General features: G+C 38.9%; 2 protein-coding genes across 3 annotated transcripts; both read right to left on the bottom strand.

The window, feature by feature from the left end:
• Positions 1–674: 674 nt before the first annotated feature.
• LOC144206047 (matrix remodeling-associated protein 8-like) lies at positions 675–6,304 on the bottom strand. The gene is made up of 8 exons (XM_077730739.1): positions 5,986–6,304; positions 5,464–5,565; positions 4,935–5,390; positions 1,822–1,980; positions 1,710–1,740; positions 1,547–1,626; positions 1,424–1,477; positions 675–1,342 (listed from the first exon to the last, which is right to left on the bottom strand). The coding sequence occupies exons 1-8, from the start codon at positions 6,188–6,190 to the stop codon at positions 1,317–1,319; spliced, it is 1,113 nt and encodes a 370-aa protein (XP_077586865.1). The 5' UTR covers positions 6,191–6,304; the 3' UTR covers positions 675–1,316.
• Positions 6,305–9,769: 3,465 nt separating this feature from the next.
• Positions 9,770–11,862, bottom strand: aurkaip1 (aurora kinase A interacting protein 1). 2 transcript variants are annotated; one of them, XM_077719906.1, is made up of 4 exons: positions 11,716–11,862; positions 11,237–11,343; positions 10,695–11,152; positions 9,770–10,102 (listed from the first exon to the last, which is right to left on the bottom strand). In XM_077719906.1, the coding sequence occupies exons 2-4, from the start codon at positions 11,286–11,288 to the stop codon at positions 9,986–9,988; spliced, it is 627 nt and encodes a 208-aa protein (XP_077576032.1). In that variant the 5' UTR covers positions 11,289–11,343; positions 11,716–11,862; the 3' UTR covers positions 9,770–9,985. The 2 variants fall into 2 exon arrangements, with proteins under 2 accessions (XP_077576032.1, XP_077576040.1); XM_077719914.1 differs by having other exon boundaries at positions 11,729–11,844.
• Positions 11,863–17,882: the final 6,020 nt, after the last annotated feature.

Genomic DNA, 17,882 nt, shown 5'->3' with positions numbered 1-17,882 from the left:
GGGGAGAACATGCAAACTCCACCACACCTGTGTATGCAAAAAATGATGATGATTATGATAATGTATTACTTTTTTTTTATTATTTACTGATTATCGTTACTACTTTGTTTTTATTTTTGCACTTCCCTACTTATTTATGTCGTTGACTACTTATTTATTATTAAATCTTATTATTTATTTTTCTGTCAGTTTTTTGTTGTTATTTGTGCACTTCATGGTGAATCTTTAAATCTTATCATACTTTTATATTGACAATAAAAGCATTCAGTTCAATTTAATGATTTGTTTTTTTATTGAAATGCATCCAAATATATCCAATATAAAAATATGACACAAAAAGGGGGAAATAATTGCACAGAAAAATAAAACAAAACAATGCAAGGAGTCATTAATAAACCTACATATTATTAAAGAATGCAGTTGATGCCAGAAACCTGCAAGAAAGGGGTGTGACGTGATTTGTGCTGCTGCTGCACATGTGCAAAATTTGATTTGGAGAGAGTTAAAGGAATAACAAATGTTTTGTGGCTTGGGCAGCATGGGGAAAGTCACTCAGTGACAAAATTCATAACCAACCATTTCCAGAGTTAACACACTTGTTCCAGGCAGGGCACACTCTCAGTTCAAACAAACTGATGCATGAAATATTTAAAAATATTAGAAAATGACCACAGTTCCTCTTTAAAATGTTTAATATTTTTTTGGACAGGGTGCATACACGCTTGGAAAGAATTTGTATGTATATTAAAAAAAAGGATAGTAACAATAAAATGCATCACCAATGGTGATTCTGTCCACACACAGTAAACGACTATTGATGATTTGCAAATTACAATACAGCAGAAATTGTGCCAGCAACAATCAAACAAGAAAAAGAAAAAAGCATTATCATTAAATACTGAGGCAGTGAGCAAATAGCTCTGCATGCATGCACATTAAACCTGGACTGTGCTGGAAAATGAACTAAAAACCCTGCTCTAACAATTATATAATGATATGCAGTGAAGTAGTGGAGCATACATTCCCTGATTAAAAAAAAAGAGAAGAATGACATCTCATAAAAAAATACACAACATGAAATATCAAATAAAGTAGAATAAATTCCATAAATGAAAACAAAATGGTAAAAACAATTGTGCTGTGAATTTTCAGCAAAGGAGTGTTGGCCATCTTTTTCGTCCCTTTTCTCTCTCTCTTTCTCTTTATTTTTCTCTCTTTCTCTCTCGCTCTCTTTATCTTTCTCTATTTCTCTCTCTCTATCTCTCTCTCGCAGTATTTGCCCTGGTCCTGCCAGCAGCAACTCCAAAGCGTCTCTCTCACTTCCATGTCTTGCCATCAAAGTCTGCACCGAAAGAGGAGGAGAGGACACTTATAGATTATCATTTACTGTAAAGTAAGCCTGGTGTATTGCATCATGACTCACCCTTGTTGCAGTCTTTGCTGTAGTCTCTCTCTTTCAGAAGATTATTTTTGTAATCTATATGGTGAAACACATGATTTGACTGAAATCTGTTATTTCCATTTGGACAGAACAAATGTTATTTACCTGAATTGAGCGCTTCTTGGTTGCGGGTCCTAAGCTCTGTGCAGTCCAGTGAGCTCTCACCCTCATTTATGACATTTCCCCTGCACAGATATTGAATGGGTTTAATTTACAAAAACATGGAAATGATAAATATTTTATTTTTGGAAGCACTTTGACATCTTACTCGTCGTATCGCCGCAGGTCCAATGCCAGGCCTGCAAATAATATTCAACACTCATCAAAAAGATTGAATCCACTAAGTTGGTTATTTTTGATCTTTGTCCTGTCAACCCCACCTTGCTTTTGACGGCGTCGGGTTAGCACAATGACCGCGATGACGATGAAGGCCAAAAGCAGTAAAGTTGCCAGGAAATAGCCCAAATGATGCACAAAGTAGCTTCGATGCTCGGGTAGGATGACGTTCACCACGTGAGGGCTCTCCACTTCTTCAATCCCTGCCAGCATACAACATGGAAATCATGTATGAGAAGTCCCACTCCATTCATGGTCCCCACAATTTTTGGGGGGATTAACTGCAGTGATAAAAACTAGAAGATGGACGTGGAATTCCACTGTCATTGTGATTTTAACTAAAAAAGAATGAAAAATGGGAAGTTGGCTTTTTTTTTTGCTGATTAGATATCACTGTTCTCTACCATAAAAAACAATTACTAAATTGTATGTGTATTCTACATCTTTGGGCAGTATTATAAGATCATGAGGCGATAAATTTGTTAGTTTGGAAATAAAGAGGATGTATGTTTTTATGATTTTTGCTGAAAATAGGCTGACGCAATGCAATCTCCAGTGAATTGGCACATTGTGTTTAAATTCTATTTATTTATGTCATTAGAGTATGTTTTTATGAAATATAATATGATGGTACAATACAATACAACCATATTTGCTGGTATGGTTTTAAGGAGCCTGAACAGATTGATAGAATTTTCATTCATGTCAATGTTTTAAGATTTTTTCTCCAGATACCACTATGCAGTGACAAATTAAATGTTATTTACACTGTGGTTGAGTAAATATGAGTCCCTTTCCACGTGTTTGGGCTACCATTTAGTTTAATGTATATTAGTTGGAAGTTGGAATTATGGTTGTAGGCGATTATAATCACCCTTGTACGATACCCACAATAAAAATAATCAATTAGTTGCCTTATAATAGTGATTGAGCACCGTCTTAAGGTTTCTTCTTTTCAGTTTATTTTTCCAAAGTCAGAAAGAGAAAAAGCAGACAAATTAAATGTCAAAATTCTTGTGACCAGAAATATGTTCCAGAACCTTTTTTTCCCCTCTCCTGAGAAAAAAAAAGACTGACCACAAATGAGAGGAAAGTGTGAGGAGAGACACATTCTCTTATGTGGTCTGTCTGCAGATCACTTTTTGATTTCTTGTGTCACTATTTTTTGTACGTAATGTCTAATGTATATTCCAGCTATCCTTCTTTAGTCAGGAAATAACGTGAGACTTTCAAGTGTGTGGTTAACATGACAACTGTCACCAAAAACAACTTAGCTATGAGGAACTCTCACAGTTTCAGTCTTTAAGCTTTTGTAGGGTTTCTTACTAATCACATACCTGTCAACCTCGAACCATTTGTGATCTTACCAAATTTTGTTTTCGCCCTTACATATATGTATAAATACATGGAAAATCTTACCACTTTACTTTTTTGTAAAAAATCACGAACAACAAGTAGAAAATGAAAGTAAACATAAACAAGGGAACAGGAAACGGAAATCACATGGTGAAAGTGTTACAAAACGAAATGTTTATCATGATCTTTTTTTTTTAGCCAATCAGAGGCGCCGGTACATATATCACTCCGGGAAGAAACAATGGCGGATGGTGAAAAATGGCTAGAAAGTGCCTTAATTTATTTTTTTTTCTCAAAATCACCGTTTAGCGTACCATTTTCATGTGTACAGCGTACCAATATAAAAATGGGCTTTCAGTTGTACCAATTACGGCGAGAACGTACCAGTTGACAGGTATGTAATCACTGTTCCAGTATGATGCACTACAGGCCTAAACTGTAGCATACAACATCATTCATAAACACTCAATATTATCTTAATACAGTGTCAATAAATACTCAGCATTATTCATTTACTTATCTATTTATGTCTAAAATGCCTTTCCCACTGAATTCTATCATCAAGTGTGGACTAAATCTATGAAGGGAATGAGCTACCTTTTCCTCTTTAAAAAGGAAATAAGTTGGATCCTATCATGTTACACTTTTCAGTAATCAGCACTGGCATATTGGCAGTTCTCTCTGCAAGAATATTTCATTTCTGTCACGCCAAATAAAAGCAAAATTTTGTTTGTCATTCTTCGATGATTTTTGGTGCTTAAGGAAGAATCAAATCTAAACAGAGGCAGGCCGTCAATCCATATATGCCAAGAGAGCATTTCTTTAAAAGAGTGAGGGGGCTCTGCATTCTGACAGTAGACCCCTAAACCTCTCCTTGCATGACACAGCTGGTGCAGATGTTGAACAGATGCAGCAGATTTCCACTGACCACTGGTAAACATGCCTCCACTCGAGGCTGATACTCATCAGCTGAGAAAATAGCAGGGACCCAGTAAAGCAAAGGAGAGCAAACCAAAGTTGAGAAACAATGTAAGATGTCTCGCACGCATGCTCGGAACTTTTGGAAATTGGGTCAAACGTAAGCTAAACTCATACCCTCCCTAAATTGCTGGGACCTACACAGCTAAGTGTTCGGAAAATATCTCCAGATGGACAATTTTTTTTTATTCAATAGGAAAAAAATGAGCTCAGACATAAAAAAAAAGACACAGTTAAGCCTAAATTAGACTTTGTTTATTTCACTACGCTCTTCCTCTTGCAGGAAAAAATGGGAACAGAATGAGACTTGACCTAACTGACCAACTATGCTGATAACTGCAAGTACAGCTGTGCCTTCCTCCCCCCTCTGCTCAGTTGAAAACGAAAACAACAGAGAAACGTATTTGGAATTCCTGGTGTCCAGAAGTAGCAATTGCACAGGATAACTGCTGAGCCGAACAAAGCCGCCCAAGTTCTCCAAGTGTGTCAAAAATCAGGAAACCAAAAAAGCTGGAAAAACTAATGTTACAAACTCTAATTTCATGACCGGCACAAATATGGCGGGGTGTGCGATAAAAGTATTCTTTGACACTTTGGGAGTGGTTGCAGAAAACTCAAGTCGCTGCCAATCAAAGTGGCCTTTCCACAACCTTTGAATGTGGTGGACACACACATTCTTGCATGTATGTCAGAGAATGGTGCATAATCTGTGTTAAATGGTTCTGACTTTTGTACATTTTCAGCAATCATCTTTTAACATGCATACCATAAAGTATATGCTATGAATTACCTTTAGGTAGGCTTTGAATTGTGAAAGGCTTACTTGGTTCAGGTTCCTCATTGTAGCTGGTTGCTGACGCAGTGGTGGAAAGTGGTGAAGTTATCACGGTGAGTCTGAAGATGCGTCTCTCGTGTAGGCCGCAATAGTGGTGGTGCAGATGGCAGGAGTACAGGCCTTTATCATCTGGCCTCAAGTCCAAAATGGTCAGTGAAAAGTCACCGACTGTAAAAGCATCCTCGGCCACACTCATCTTCTTGACGGCAAAGAGTGGCCCGTAATCTCGACGTTCTCCTGAAGCATAGAGGTCCACCAAGCGGTCGGCTCGATCTGGACGAACGCCCGGAGGCTGAAAGTCCCAGTGTGCCACTTGCTGCTGGTCCTCTTGGAGACCATCTCTCCAAAGGGGGTGCCGGTTGACGCATGGCAATACCACTGAGCTGCCCACCAAGACCACGAAAATAGTCTTCTCTCCATCCCAGTATCGCTTCTCCTTGTTTGCTACCAAACATAAGATATACTGTTAAAATAACAGTGTATTAATGGATGCATTAACACAACAAATAAGCCTCACCTGACTTGGTTGTGTTGAGCTGAATCTGAACGGACTGCTGATTCTGGCAGTAATGATGATGCAGATTACATGTGTAAACGCCTCGGTCACTCTGGACCACATCTGGAGGGAAAATAAATCATGGTTCAACTCAATCACTACCAGATTATTTCAAACAGGACAGCATAGACAGCCCATTTTAAGGTATATTTTGAATAACACTTAAAAACACACAGTAGTCTGTGACGGTAGGAGAACCAAACCTAAAAAAACAAATAGTAGACACCCTGTCCTGCTTATTAGCTAAACAACAACAGACCATTACAACAAACAAATAAATTAAAGAACTGTTTTAAACACAATCTCAAATCTAAGGTGGTGCTTGAAGCCAAAAATATGAGAATTGTGACCATTTCCCTATAGGTATGCAGTGATTTGACTAGAACAATGTTGTGATAAACTTCCAATTCCCTTCTATCCCTGAAAACAATGAAATGCATAACAAATAGGATGACTATAATATATATTGACAAGATGTCTTACTGTTGATGACAAGGGAGAAGTTGCCATCTTTGAACGCAGAACCTGGAATGGAAATGCGATCCTTGTTGAAGCTATTGTAGATCCTCTGACGGGCTCCAGGAGACATATCCAGAATTCGTTCCACAGAGTATTTTGGAGTGTTGCGTGTCACGTCCCAGTGCACTACCCTCTGACGGTCTTTTAGTCTGTCCCTTGTCCACACCATGCGAGGGCTGTGGCATTGTAAAACAGCCTTACTCCCTACAGAGAGGGTTATGTTCCGGGCATCAGCCAACACCCCAAGTCTGCTGTTGGTATTCCGCTGACCCCATGCTATGGTCATGAACACAGACACATTCTTAGAAAACCATCAATTAGTACAAACCTGGGTGATGGACAAAATACTGACAAAACTGATTTACCTTCAGGCATGAAGAACACAGCAAGAACTGAAAGAGACCAAAAAATGGCTATTTAGGGCAATACTTATAAGTTGGCTAGTACATTTTGACCTTATTTGGATGTATAGAGTAATGGAAAATTGGTTTGTAAACAAGAAATATACACATTGAAACATTCAGATTGGTACACAGGATTTATTTACGTGTTTTTTTGCTGATTTACTGCTGACTTATGATCTTTAGAGCAGTGTTTCCCAACCACTGTGCCGCGGCACACTGGTGTGCCGTGAGCAATGGTCAGGTGTGCCGTGGGAAATTTCAAGAAGTCATACAATGTGATATTGAGAGAGAAAAATTAATATGAATATAAGATTAAAATGGAACTATTACAAGGTTCAAATCAAAATATGATGGACGTTAAATTGTAGATTATACTATTATTTGATTCAAGTTGTCAAACAGTATTTTTTTGCTCTTTCTCTTAGTCGAAACGGAAGTTGTCTGGTTTCCAGGGCATCAACTTTTGCCAACGTAAAGTCTGTGTGAGCACAACATTTTTTTGCGGAATATTAGGAGATTTAAGTAATATTTAGAGAAAAATCATAAAATGATGCGATCAATAACTTTACTTGGTTATTTGCATCACTCAAACCGGAAGTTGTTCAGGGTCCACAGGCCAAATTTCCGTGACATTAGGTCATTGTGAAAAATTTGATTTTGGAATAATTTTGGATGCGATTTCTGCTGATAAAACTTCGATGAGAATAACTATTATAAATATAGGCGACAAAGATTTTCAGATGGTGGTGTCCCTTGAGATTTTTTTCAATGCAAAAAGTGTGCCTCGGCTCAAAAAAGGTTGGGATACACTGCTTTAGAGGGTGGATGACTAGCACTAAAGGCTGCTCTTTTTTGGAGGTGGCTGTCACTAGCCTCTATCTGCCAATTTGGTGGTATTTACAGCACCCAATTTCTGTAAATTCACAATACAACTAGCACGTTAGCACATTTGTTTGACTTCTGTGTTGGTTGCTACCCCAACAAATGTGGTCATTTTTCCATTCCATTGTGTTAAAGCCAACAATGAGATCATAAAATTATTAACTTGCATGGATGACATGCAGACAAATTTGTTTGGCTATTTGCACTATAACAATAGTTCTGGCTGGGGAATAACTACTAGACTACTAATGCTTAAAACTGGCTTCACTAGTGAAGGTAAATCCAAGTCTCATCCCAACTCCTGGAATTTGCCATTTAAACTCTCTGGTTGTGAGTCGTAACAGCAACAAAGATCAAAAAGTGTTCTTTACTACTTATTTGCCGATTGAACTTTCAAATCTGTTGACAATTCCCAACCGCAGCAATCAGATTAACATCACCCCTGTGGTGAATTTAAGATGTGCAAATTAAATCTGAAATATGTCTTCACTCTGCACAGTGTGATTTGTGAATGTTCACACCAGCTGGGAATAAGAATGTGCAGCAGCACACGGGGTTCCAAGTACAAAGGCACATTCACAGACTGGCGTAAATGTGGTAAAAAAGCCAGAATTACAGGTACATTAATATGCAGTACTTTTCCGCCAAACTCATGAATAGGTTTCTTTATATTTACCTCTCGTAAATTCTTAAAACCATGAACTAGACATTTCTAACAAGGTGTGACAGAATTGTAATCTCACTGACATAAGGCACCAAATGATTTTAATTTGGGTTGGCTTTAAATCATTATCTTTCTGTCCTATTGACTGCACTAGATGTCCAATCCATCAATCAAGAGACGCTTTCGATGGTGGAAATTTATCACCATCAATGATATCCAATAAGAAATTTGTACAAAGTAACATTAAAGCAGACGTAACAGTAAGCACAGTAAATTGATCGCCTTATACTTAGTTTCAGAGTGGTCATTGTGTAATGAGTTAAAAATTAAATTCCTAGCAGATCTAGTTGACCTATCACTGCCAATGGCAGCCAGGGAATTAATAGCCCTCATCAAACCCATTCCACCCCCACGCCCCTCCGGTTCCTTTTAACAACACAATTATGAAAGCCTCTTGAGAAAAAACATTCATTAGTGCGACATGTTAAATGAGGGGCTGTTAAAAAATGCTGACTACTCTCCTCAGCCCACCGCTAACAAGAAACACATTGAATCAAAACCATGAAAAAATTCCCATAAACACACAAAAAAATCCCCTGGGCCAAGACGAGTCATGTTTCTTGGCAGTTCACATCCATCTTTTTTTCCCTTCTTCTTTTTCCGGTTACATTTAAGCTGGAACACTGACCCCCAAAACAAAGAACAATAACATACACAAAAATACATTAAAACATGAAAAAAAGTATACTTAATGTTACAGCAGACCAGAAAAGCAAACAAATTGACCAAAAGTATTCCCACTTTTCCCTTTATATAAAAACTAGGGCAGTTTAAGCAACAAAACTCTGCCTTTTGTGTAATTGATTATAGATAGGAAAAATGGTCTCACCTGGCAGCAGAATCAAACTGACGTGCATGTCGGGCTTGAATCGGACAAAGTCTACCACAAAAGAACTTCAGAGCAGACCGAGCAGTTGTGTTTGTGATGTCGTCGTGAACGTCTGGATGCTGAGTCCGACCGACCGGCCGCCCGCAGACGCTCCGCCTCCGCAGCACTTGAAACCCAACACTCACTGGCAAACTTTCCTCAAAATTACACGCAAGACTTCCTAAAATGATAAATCACTAATATAAATAGAATGTTCACTTTTAGCACTGTGACTACTTTGAGTAATTGAATAAAAATAAAATAAAAATCAACTCAATAGCCTGTGGTGGATGTTCAATGTTTACATTTTTGGGTTGTGTAGATTACAACATAACATTACAATCATTAACCTTTTTTTGGACTACAATCACCAACCATTTTTTTTATTTTTATTTATTTATTTGGGGGGGGGGGGGTATACAAGTACTAACTTGATTTTAAGTTTAAATTTTAAAAGTCTTTACATTTCACTATGTATAGATTCTATTTGGATATTAAACCATTATTTTTTTATGTTTGTAGTTGGAATATTTAAAAAATCTACACTTTTTAATAATAATACGTGTGCTTTTTTGTATAGTTGCAAAAGCAAGTATTGCGGTAGTAATGTTGGGTGTGATCCTATTTTGCGATTTTTCGTCTATCCCGGCCATGTCTGCTCTACATTAACCGCGATATTGGAGGGATTACTGGATTGCCTGCAATTAACAAGAATGCAATCCAATTCACATTAATGAAAACCACTGTGAACACTCATTTCAGTGCCAACATCAAGAACTAGATGTAGAACCTAATTATTCGAATGGTTGCTCTATTAAGGCTTACTGTCAAGGATTATTATCTACTTTTTCAATTGACCAAACTCTCACATTCTTTTCTACAACCGACTTTATTTTCTCTTTACACTTATTCGACTGGCAACACTGCCATCCACAGCATTGGGGAGGAACTGTGCCTGGAGGTCAACAAAAAAGTGCAGCACTGTGAGAATGCACACACGCTCAAATGTTGAGACATTTCGTAAAAACGGAGAATATGATAAGCAAACCAGTCCAGTGTGAACAGATTTGGCCCAAATGTTGACTTTCAGTTCCTCTTGTTCCCGTATTGTTTAATGAAGATCTTGGGTGTCTCCCATCCATCTGGAGCCTTCTTCAACCCGGCCCGTCTCCAGATCCTTTTCAGGTCTTCCTCAAAACGTTTCTGAATGACGAAAACTGCTGTCAGATTATTCAATTAAATTATTGGCTGCTATTGACGGCCCCAGACATCCAATCCATTCTGAATGGGAGAGGCTGGCAGCAAGTGCTCCCACTAAAACATGAGCATTCACAGCCTGTCCGCAGTTCAAACCAGGGGTAGGCAAACTAGGTGTAGGTTTTTCTCCCAACCAATCCAACGCAAACAGTTTAATCATTGAGGTTTCTGATAAAAATCATTTCTAGATACTAGATTGGTGGAAAGGTTTCGTCTTATAGGTTGGAACAAAACCCCACACCTACTGCAGCCTTTTCTGGAATAGTTTGCCCACCCCTGGTTTAAAAGAACTGGACGCCTATTGTTGTAAATGGTAGTTAATGAGTTAAAAGAAGTATATTTTTGCTTATTCATGAATAACAAATCATTAAATAAAACACTGGATAAGTGAGTCCATTATACGAATCATATTCCTAATACTGTGGGTGGCCTACAATACCCCAAATTTAATGTTTCTGGGTGTTTATGAGAATAAGGCTTTTTATTTATTTAAATAAAATTCATAAAACAGTCACCTGCCACCATCTCGGAAACATACCTGCTTTTTCTTGCCTCTGCTTTCCAGCACTCGCTTCCTCAAGAATTTAGTACGTTTCCTCAGCTTCTTGTATTTGTGCCGATTCATCTTGCGCCGCCGGATCTCCAGGACATTTTTACAACTGAGAGGTGTTGCCGAGCTATCCCCTCCCTCAAAATCAGCACTGCTCATGGGTGGGAGCACTTTCTCTACTAGCAGGTCAGGATGCTCCTGTTCCAGCGGGGCCGACTCCGGCAGGGGAGGAAGGGTATAACGTAGGGAGAGCCAGGTCTCCAGAGGACTTACTGACAGCTTACGTGGCACAAGCACCTCATCCAGCTCGGGCTCCAGTTGGACCCATCGAGGTGGATATCTATTGTCGGCGGATGTCGAGTAGTGCCGAGGTGCTTCACTGCATGGCGTGCTATGCGTGGGAACTGCTGGCCGCACACATCCATTTAGAATGTCTCCATGGAAAACTAGTCATGAGGAAAGGACACCAGACGTCATGTAAACGCCAAAAAATACATGGACGCACATACTGCAGTTTGATCTTCACTTACAAGTTGGCTTGTATAGTCGACGGAGACGAGGGAGGAGTTTCAACGTAAACATCGCTGGACAGCAGCAACGTCAAGTCATCAGGAAATAGATTTCTATAATAACGGTCCTGTGAAATATTAACCAATTAATTATTCCATGTATTTCTGCACCAACTTCTGAACAGCGACTAAACCTGAACATACGGGCGCCTTGCAATGTTGCCAAATTTAAAATTTGTTAAGAAACGTCAGCTTTCATGTCGTTACGTGTCCCCTCAAAAGATGATAAAGTATTCCAATGGACAAACAATTCCAATTTGTGGAAACCCTGAAGTAGTAGTACATGAATTATAATCTTTATCTGGAAAAAGGCCGAATGTTCGTTCGCTCGTAGCTGCTATGCTGTTGTAGCTCTTGATTTCAAGAGATATATCTAACGCCTATAATGAATTATATTCATACGTTTTCGATAGCATACGTGGAATTGTGTTATCACTCACCCGTAAGATTTACCTTGACAACAAATGAAAATGTCCGTTCTCAATGAGAAGAAAGTTTTCAATGTGACACTAGCATTATTTTTCTGCTTGGTGTCACACAAATTCTACGCACTTCCGTTTCCCGAGTCTTACAATGTTCTGTAAGGGTGGAGCTAGGCGTAAGTGACTGTCGGCCATTTTGCGTCGGGAGACGGGTTGTCACTATATACGGTATATAGTACTAGTATAACAAATGTGTTTTGTGTGTGTGTGTAGAAAATAGGTTTCTCCCGAGAACTGTTCTTGGGAGAAACGTATTTTCTACACACACAAAAATGCACCTTTGTTATTGGCATCACGTTCTTTGTTCAGCCTGCAGGTGGCAGCAAACATCTGGAAAAAGTCAGGTAAAATATTTGTCTAGAGAATCTCATCTGATCTAATTTTCTGAACCGCTTCATCCTCATTATGGGGAGTGCTGGAGCCTAAACCACCTGGCTCCGGGCCTGAATCAGCCGATCGTAGGGCTCAAGGAGACGGACAAGTATACACACTCACACCCAAACCACAGGTCAATTTAGAGTGTCCAATCAGCCTAGAATGCATGTTTTTAGAACATCCGGAGGAAACCCACACAGGCCCAGGGGAGAGCATGCAAACTTCACGCAGGAGGAGATTACCTGGATTTGAACCCACGACCTCAGAGCTGTGTAGTTGGAAAACTAATACATTTAGTGTCATTATGTAGAACCTCAACAGACCAAACAAGCACTGTGAACGTTTAAAATGCAGAATTAGTGGGTGCACGTATATTGACCTTTGACGGGTACCACTCCTGTGTGTTTATCTGTCCTGTCACTATGAGCTAGTGCCTTATCTTCTGAGCACTGGAAACCATTATCAGGAGAAATACTGTACCAGGTGTGTGTGTTTTGCAGTGTGTTTTCTGAGGATCATAACTATAGTTTTTTTTCTTTGTTCACGGTAAGAAAGAAAAACAACAGGCCCAACTTGTAATTTAGTAATTGATGTCTTGATATGATGTTTCTCAAGAATGAACACATTTTGAGACGTTTGAAAATGGAATTTTTTAAACCAAGGGAAGAAGGCAAGTGGAGAAAAGGCCCTGATTAGCCCTGGGGAAAACTCAATTTTGTGAGCCAGTTTGTTTGTTTAAAAATGGTGACATTTTATAAAACATTTGTCTGCTTTCACGGGAGTTGTTGAGTGGCATGATATGTAATGCGTTGTAATTGGCCAATACGCGATGTGGTGTTTTCACGCATGTGCATGACATTGTGGTCAAAATAGTTCTATTCAAACATAATATAACGCTTCAGCTTTTGTGGGGTTTCCTACTAAATTTTTGTGACAACACCTTGAACATATACACATGTGTTTTATCTACTTGGCATCTTTCATTTAGGAGAAACTTTATTTCACATTCCTGTGGTTTCATTGATCAAAATAAAACATTTATGAGAAATAAAGCCGTCAAGTGTTGAATATCTTTATAGCACGTGTCAGCGCATATTTCAAGGGGGTGCTCTTGACAGACTTTGTATTTGTTCTCCAGTGTGATCATACAAATCGAAGAACACAAAGTGGGGGTAAATTAACAAAGTTACGGTAAATTTGGTTTGCATGGTACATAAGTGGGGTCCTTAACTCCATTATGTTGTTTCTCTGGGGACACTTGGACAGACAGACCTGCACAGCCTGAGTAAAAACCCACTGAGGGGAGGAGATGGATATCGGGGCCACAGGGCACAAAGGGGCACCACTGTTATCGATGCATGTGCAGTAATGGGGTCTTCCTGTCAAGGGGTTTCAGGATTTTATTTAGACAGAGCTTTTATGTGTTGTTTTCCCGTGGTGAGTGCACTTTGTGATCAGCTAGTCACTGTGGACCATTAACTGTTAGGCCGCACGCAACTGCACATCTGGATGTGCTTCTCTTCAAACACTTGCACCTAAGAACATTCTAGCGGCCATTGTGACCTTTCCACCCAGTCCAAGCATGTTTAGGATCAAGATGTTTTGACCTCTCTGCAGGTATGTACTATCATCCCTGAATTTTTAATACTCTTAAATTGATTGATATTAGCAGGCTTCATATACATGGTGAGATGCTGGTATTTTGGTTAGTGCTATTTTTCATCAGTCATGTCACTCACAATTATACTGATTTTTCATATCTTAAATGAATTATAAAATGTTACACATACCCTATGATGAGTTAAAAAAAGGCAGTGTTGGTTTATTAATCATTCATTCATTTTCTAAACCACTTATCTTCACAAGGTTCACAGGGGGTGCTGGACCCGATCCCAACTAACTGGGCACACACTAAATCAGTGCCGAGCCAATCGCAGTGCACAAGGAGACAGACACCCATTCACACTCATACCTAAGGGCAATTTAGAGTGTTCAACCAGCCTACTCGGCATGTTTTTGGGATGTGGGAAGAAACAGGATTATACCCAGAGAAAACCCACACAACCCCGGGTTAAGACACACCTGGGATCGAACTGCTGACCCCAGAACTGTGAGGCCAATATGGTAACCACTCTGATGCCGGGTCACGAGTGTTGGTTTATGTTGTACCAAAATATTTAATATTTCATCTCATTCACATTTACGTGGTGTGAAAAGAAATAGTAAAAAAAAAAAAAAAATGAATGAAAGAGTATTTATTATACCAAGTGGGTTAAATCTGAAAATGTCCAACATGACTTCAGATGATCCCTCATATTGCACTAATTTGCTGTGACGCAGGAGTTGGGAATTATTATTTTTTTAAAACATTTTACTAGGAAAAAAAAACAATTTGTACACATTAAAATCTGCTCTCACTCGAAAATCAGTTAAACACAGATTAGAGTCATAAATGAACCAATAAAAAACATTGAGTGTAAGAGGAGTTTTATGAAATATCTTGATGTGAGTCATTTTCCTGTTTTATTTAAAAATATTTTTGCTTCTGTTTCCTGTTTGGCCCTTGTTTCTTATCAGCAGATTATTCATCACATGCATCTGTTTTTTATTATCCATCACTCTGAGTACATAACTGATCTTAGCTCCACTTTGCCAAAACAACTTTATTCTGGGTATGTTAACAATATGCCTTTCTCCCTGGCTCACATTCATTCTCTTGAGTTCCCTTGCTGCCTGTATTTTTTGTTATACTCTGTGCCTATTTTCTTCTTCGTTTTAGTAATGTTCTGTTCATTACTTGATCTTGATCGGAAGTTTTTTCAACTTTTTAAACCGCTTGGAGGGAAGTCTCAAGTTCATGCTTACTCTGTTCTTTTTCTTCTTGGGAGACTAGTAAAATTTCTACCCCTCAACTTTTTTGTGAATGGATAAAAAGGAAATTTGGTAGGTATGCTTTCAAAAACATTCATGATTGAACACTCCAAATTGGCCGTCGGGCTGCTGCATTAATCATATTTCGATAAAACAGGCTTACACAATACGTCCAGATTTTCAGTCTTGAGGTGACAGATACAACAACAAATACAGGTGTATTCATAAAAAGATAATTATTTTGGTGATTCATTCTTCCTCATTTTCTGTCTCTAACAAGTAGCAATTAAAAAGAGACAGTTTACACCTGAGCGCTCTGTCAGCTGACAGCTGAAACGCCTCCTGTCGTGCGCGCCTGCCGATTACTGAGTTCTCTAAGGTGTATGCTGTGAGACAAAGCACAACTGTCAACCAGAATCTGTATTCCACTATGAGGTATGTCGCAAAAAGAATGTCTTTCAGATCTGGCAACAATATCTAGTAGAATTGCATTTTTCTGCATCTGTCTTTTTTTTTTTTAAAGACTGTGTGTGTCTGTGTGTGTGTGTGTGTGTGTTGTCACAGGTATCAACACAATGTAATCACCACAACCTTTGCATGAATGGTTTCTGCTCCAGTAGACAGAGGCATCCGACACTGAAGACGAGGCAGAGTGATAAGGAGTCATAAAGGGCAGCCCGCCCAGTGGAGTACAGTAGAACATATGGAGGGCAGATGTACATGTGAGTGTACAGTCGACTACAAAGGTTGATGTAAATAAGCCCCAGCTGAGATTTCTGTTCACTCCTCAATCTTTGTAGGCTCCCTTACTAATCCTCTTGTACTGTTTGACCTTTGACTCCCTGCCCATACTTTTTCACATCCTTCACTGCTCTTTTGTTCTGCTCGGAGTAGGTGTATGTGTGGCAGATCCCAGGAGAGCAGGTAAAGTATAAATCTACAGCAGTCCTGACATTTCACATTCTCTGGTTCCCATTTGCACTTGCTATTAGTCACCGTGGTGCTTTTTCCCCCTTGCTGTTTTGTTTTTCTGAAATGCCAACAATGCTGTGTTATATTTGTGTTGAACACTAGAATGGATAAAAAGCCATTAAACATCCACATTTAAATAACTGTCCAAAAGTGTCCTCCCCAAGGAAAATGACTCGTTCCAATCAAACAGCAGAGATAAGGGAGAGGCCTTCACAATTCATAAAAGTGCTTTTTCAATGATTTGTAACCATTTTGTAGTCCAAACAGCAGTATTAAAATAAAAGGCAGGTTTGTTTTTTGTTTTTGTTATTGTTTTAAATCATAATACAAGCTATTTTGTTCACCAGGGGCTGACAGTGTATGCTTTCATCTCACCGTATCAGCAGGATCACTGAAAACACTTCAGTGTGTGTACATGTGTTTCTCAGCTTGCTAGAGGGCACAAAACCCAGTTAAAAACTATTAGGGAACAAGGCGCCTGTTTCAAATTGTTGTGATAAGGCAGTGTGTGGGATTTTCTCAGAACATCATGTCAGGTCTTTCACTAGTCATTTATTGATAAAATTCCTCTCAACGATTTTCAGCTCATCCTCTATCAGAACAGAGGATTATCATGGTGGATCATGAGCTTGTTTCCTTTTTTTGCTCACCAGCCGTAACGATTTCAACGGGTTGATGCTTGGTAGTAATATATTTATGAATGAAATGTGCCTTTATCCACGCATTGAATTTGTATACCTCTGCAGCAATCCAGCTCACCAAAATACTGATAGGCCTACGTCCAAAAAATATCTGTGTTGGAATGCCAACTGGTAGAGCTGATACCAAGTAAAATGTTCTGCTTCTGAGTCTCAACACTTTTCCGAACCCTAAACTAAAGGAGGATATCATGCTCTCCTTCAACCAATGGTGTTCAGTTAGACTTTAGGGAACTCGTCCATCACAGTCAGAGATTGTCCAAAAGCCAACATATGGGCAACATTTCACTCTGACAGTCCAGGAAAGAAGGGCGGCTACTGCCAAGGACATGCCAGTCTGTATTGGAGCCTTTCAACTGGCCCCAATTCAATAATAGTTCAAGCTCGGTGTAAAAAAATATGCTGTATTTCAATGACAAACCTTTTTATGATAACAAAAGCTTGGTTAGTGACCTGGTAAACTTAGAAGGGACTTTCAGAAAATAACATTAGGAAAAAAAAAGTAATTCAATTTTTTCCCCCAAAGTTTACACAACAAAGTAAGGATTATTATAACAAGATAGTTATGGAAAAAAACATCTATTTCTTATAGGTATTCTGAAATGACACACTGATATCAATAATAAAAGAAGGGATTGAAGTGGTGCCCATCCCACCCAAGCTGAAAGAAAGACAGACGCTTTCTCCAGGATTTAACATGGCAGGAAATTGAAGACTAGCGGGATCTTCACGGGGCTTCTTTCAGACATGCCCGCTGGCCAGGATGAGCAATCTTTGACCTCACTGACATCGAAAAACAAGTACATCCAGAATATTGCAGGATCTTTGAAAAATATTAGTGCTTAACTTGTTGGAAATGTGTTAGCTTTAAACTCCTTATTTTTCTACTTTTAAACATGGATATATAAAAGACTGCATGCTTTGATAGTGTGTCACTGATTTCACCATCGATAGAAGACATTGACACAAAACTATTAGGCAAGCCTTTCTGCACAAGTCAAATAGTGTACGCAGATTTGTTTGGATGACTGTCATGTAAAAGTGTTCAGTGAGTGTCTGCTTATTTCGCTCATCCTCTTGGCAAACTCAAATTCCTGTGTTGTCATCTACGCACAAAATGACAAAATCCAAAGTCTCTCATGATATTCTAGTGAAAGTTATTATTTTATCAGAGCACATGTTTAACATAACATCCAAAAGTCATGTCAG

The sequence above is a fragment of the Stigmatopora nigra genome, chromosome 1 (genome assembly GCF_051989575.1).
Source record: "Stigmatopora nigra isolate UIUO_SnigA chromosome 1, RoL_Snig_1.1, whole genome shotgun sequence".
Taxonomy (NCBI): Eukaryota; Metazoa; Chordata; class Actinopteri; order Syngnathiformes; family Syngnathidae; genus Stigmatopora; species Stigmatopora nigra.
The sequence above is the reverse complement of the archived record's forward strand: the minus strand, read 5'-3'. Positions and strand labels throughout refer to the sequence as shown.

Coding starts and splice junctions, on each gene's coding strand:
- aurkaip1 (XM_077719906.1), bottom strand. CDS start 11,288: ATGTTTACGTTGAAACTCCTCCCTCGTCTCCGTCGACTATACAAGCCA. Junction 11,153..11,236: donor TCGACTATACAAGCCAACTT/GTAAGTGAAGAT, acceptor CCTCATGACTAG/TTTTCCATGGAGACATTCTA. Junction 10,103..10,694: donor GCAGAGGCAAGAAAAAGCAG/GTATGTTTCCGA, acceptor TTCGTCATTCAG/AAACGTTTTGAGGAAGACCT.
- LOC144206047 (XM_077730739.1), bottom strand. CDS start 6,190: ATGGTGTGGACAAGGGACAGACTAAAAGACCGTCAGAGGGTAGTGCAC. Junction 5,391..5,463: donor GCTCAACACAACCAAGTCAG/GTGAGGCTTATT, acceptor TATGTTTGGTAG/CAAACAAGGAGAAGCGATAC. Junction 1,627..1,709: donor GACCTGCGGCGATACGACGA/GTAAGATGTCAA, acceptor ATATCTGTGCAG/GGGAAATGTCATAAATGAGG.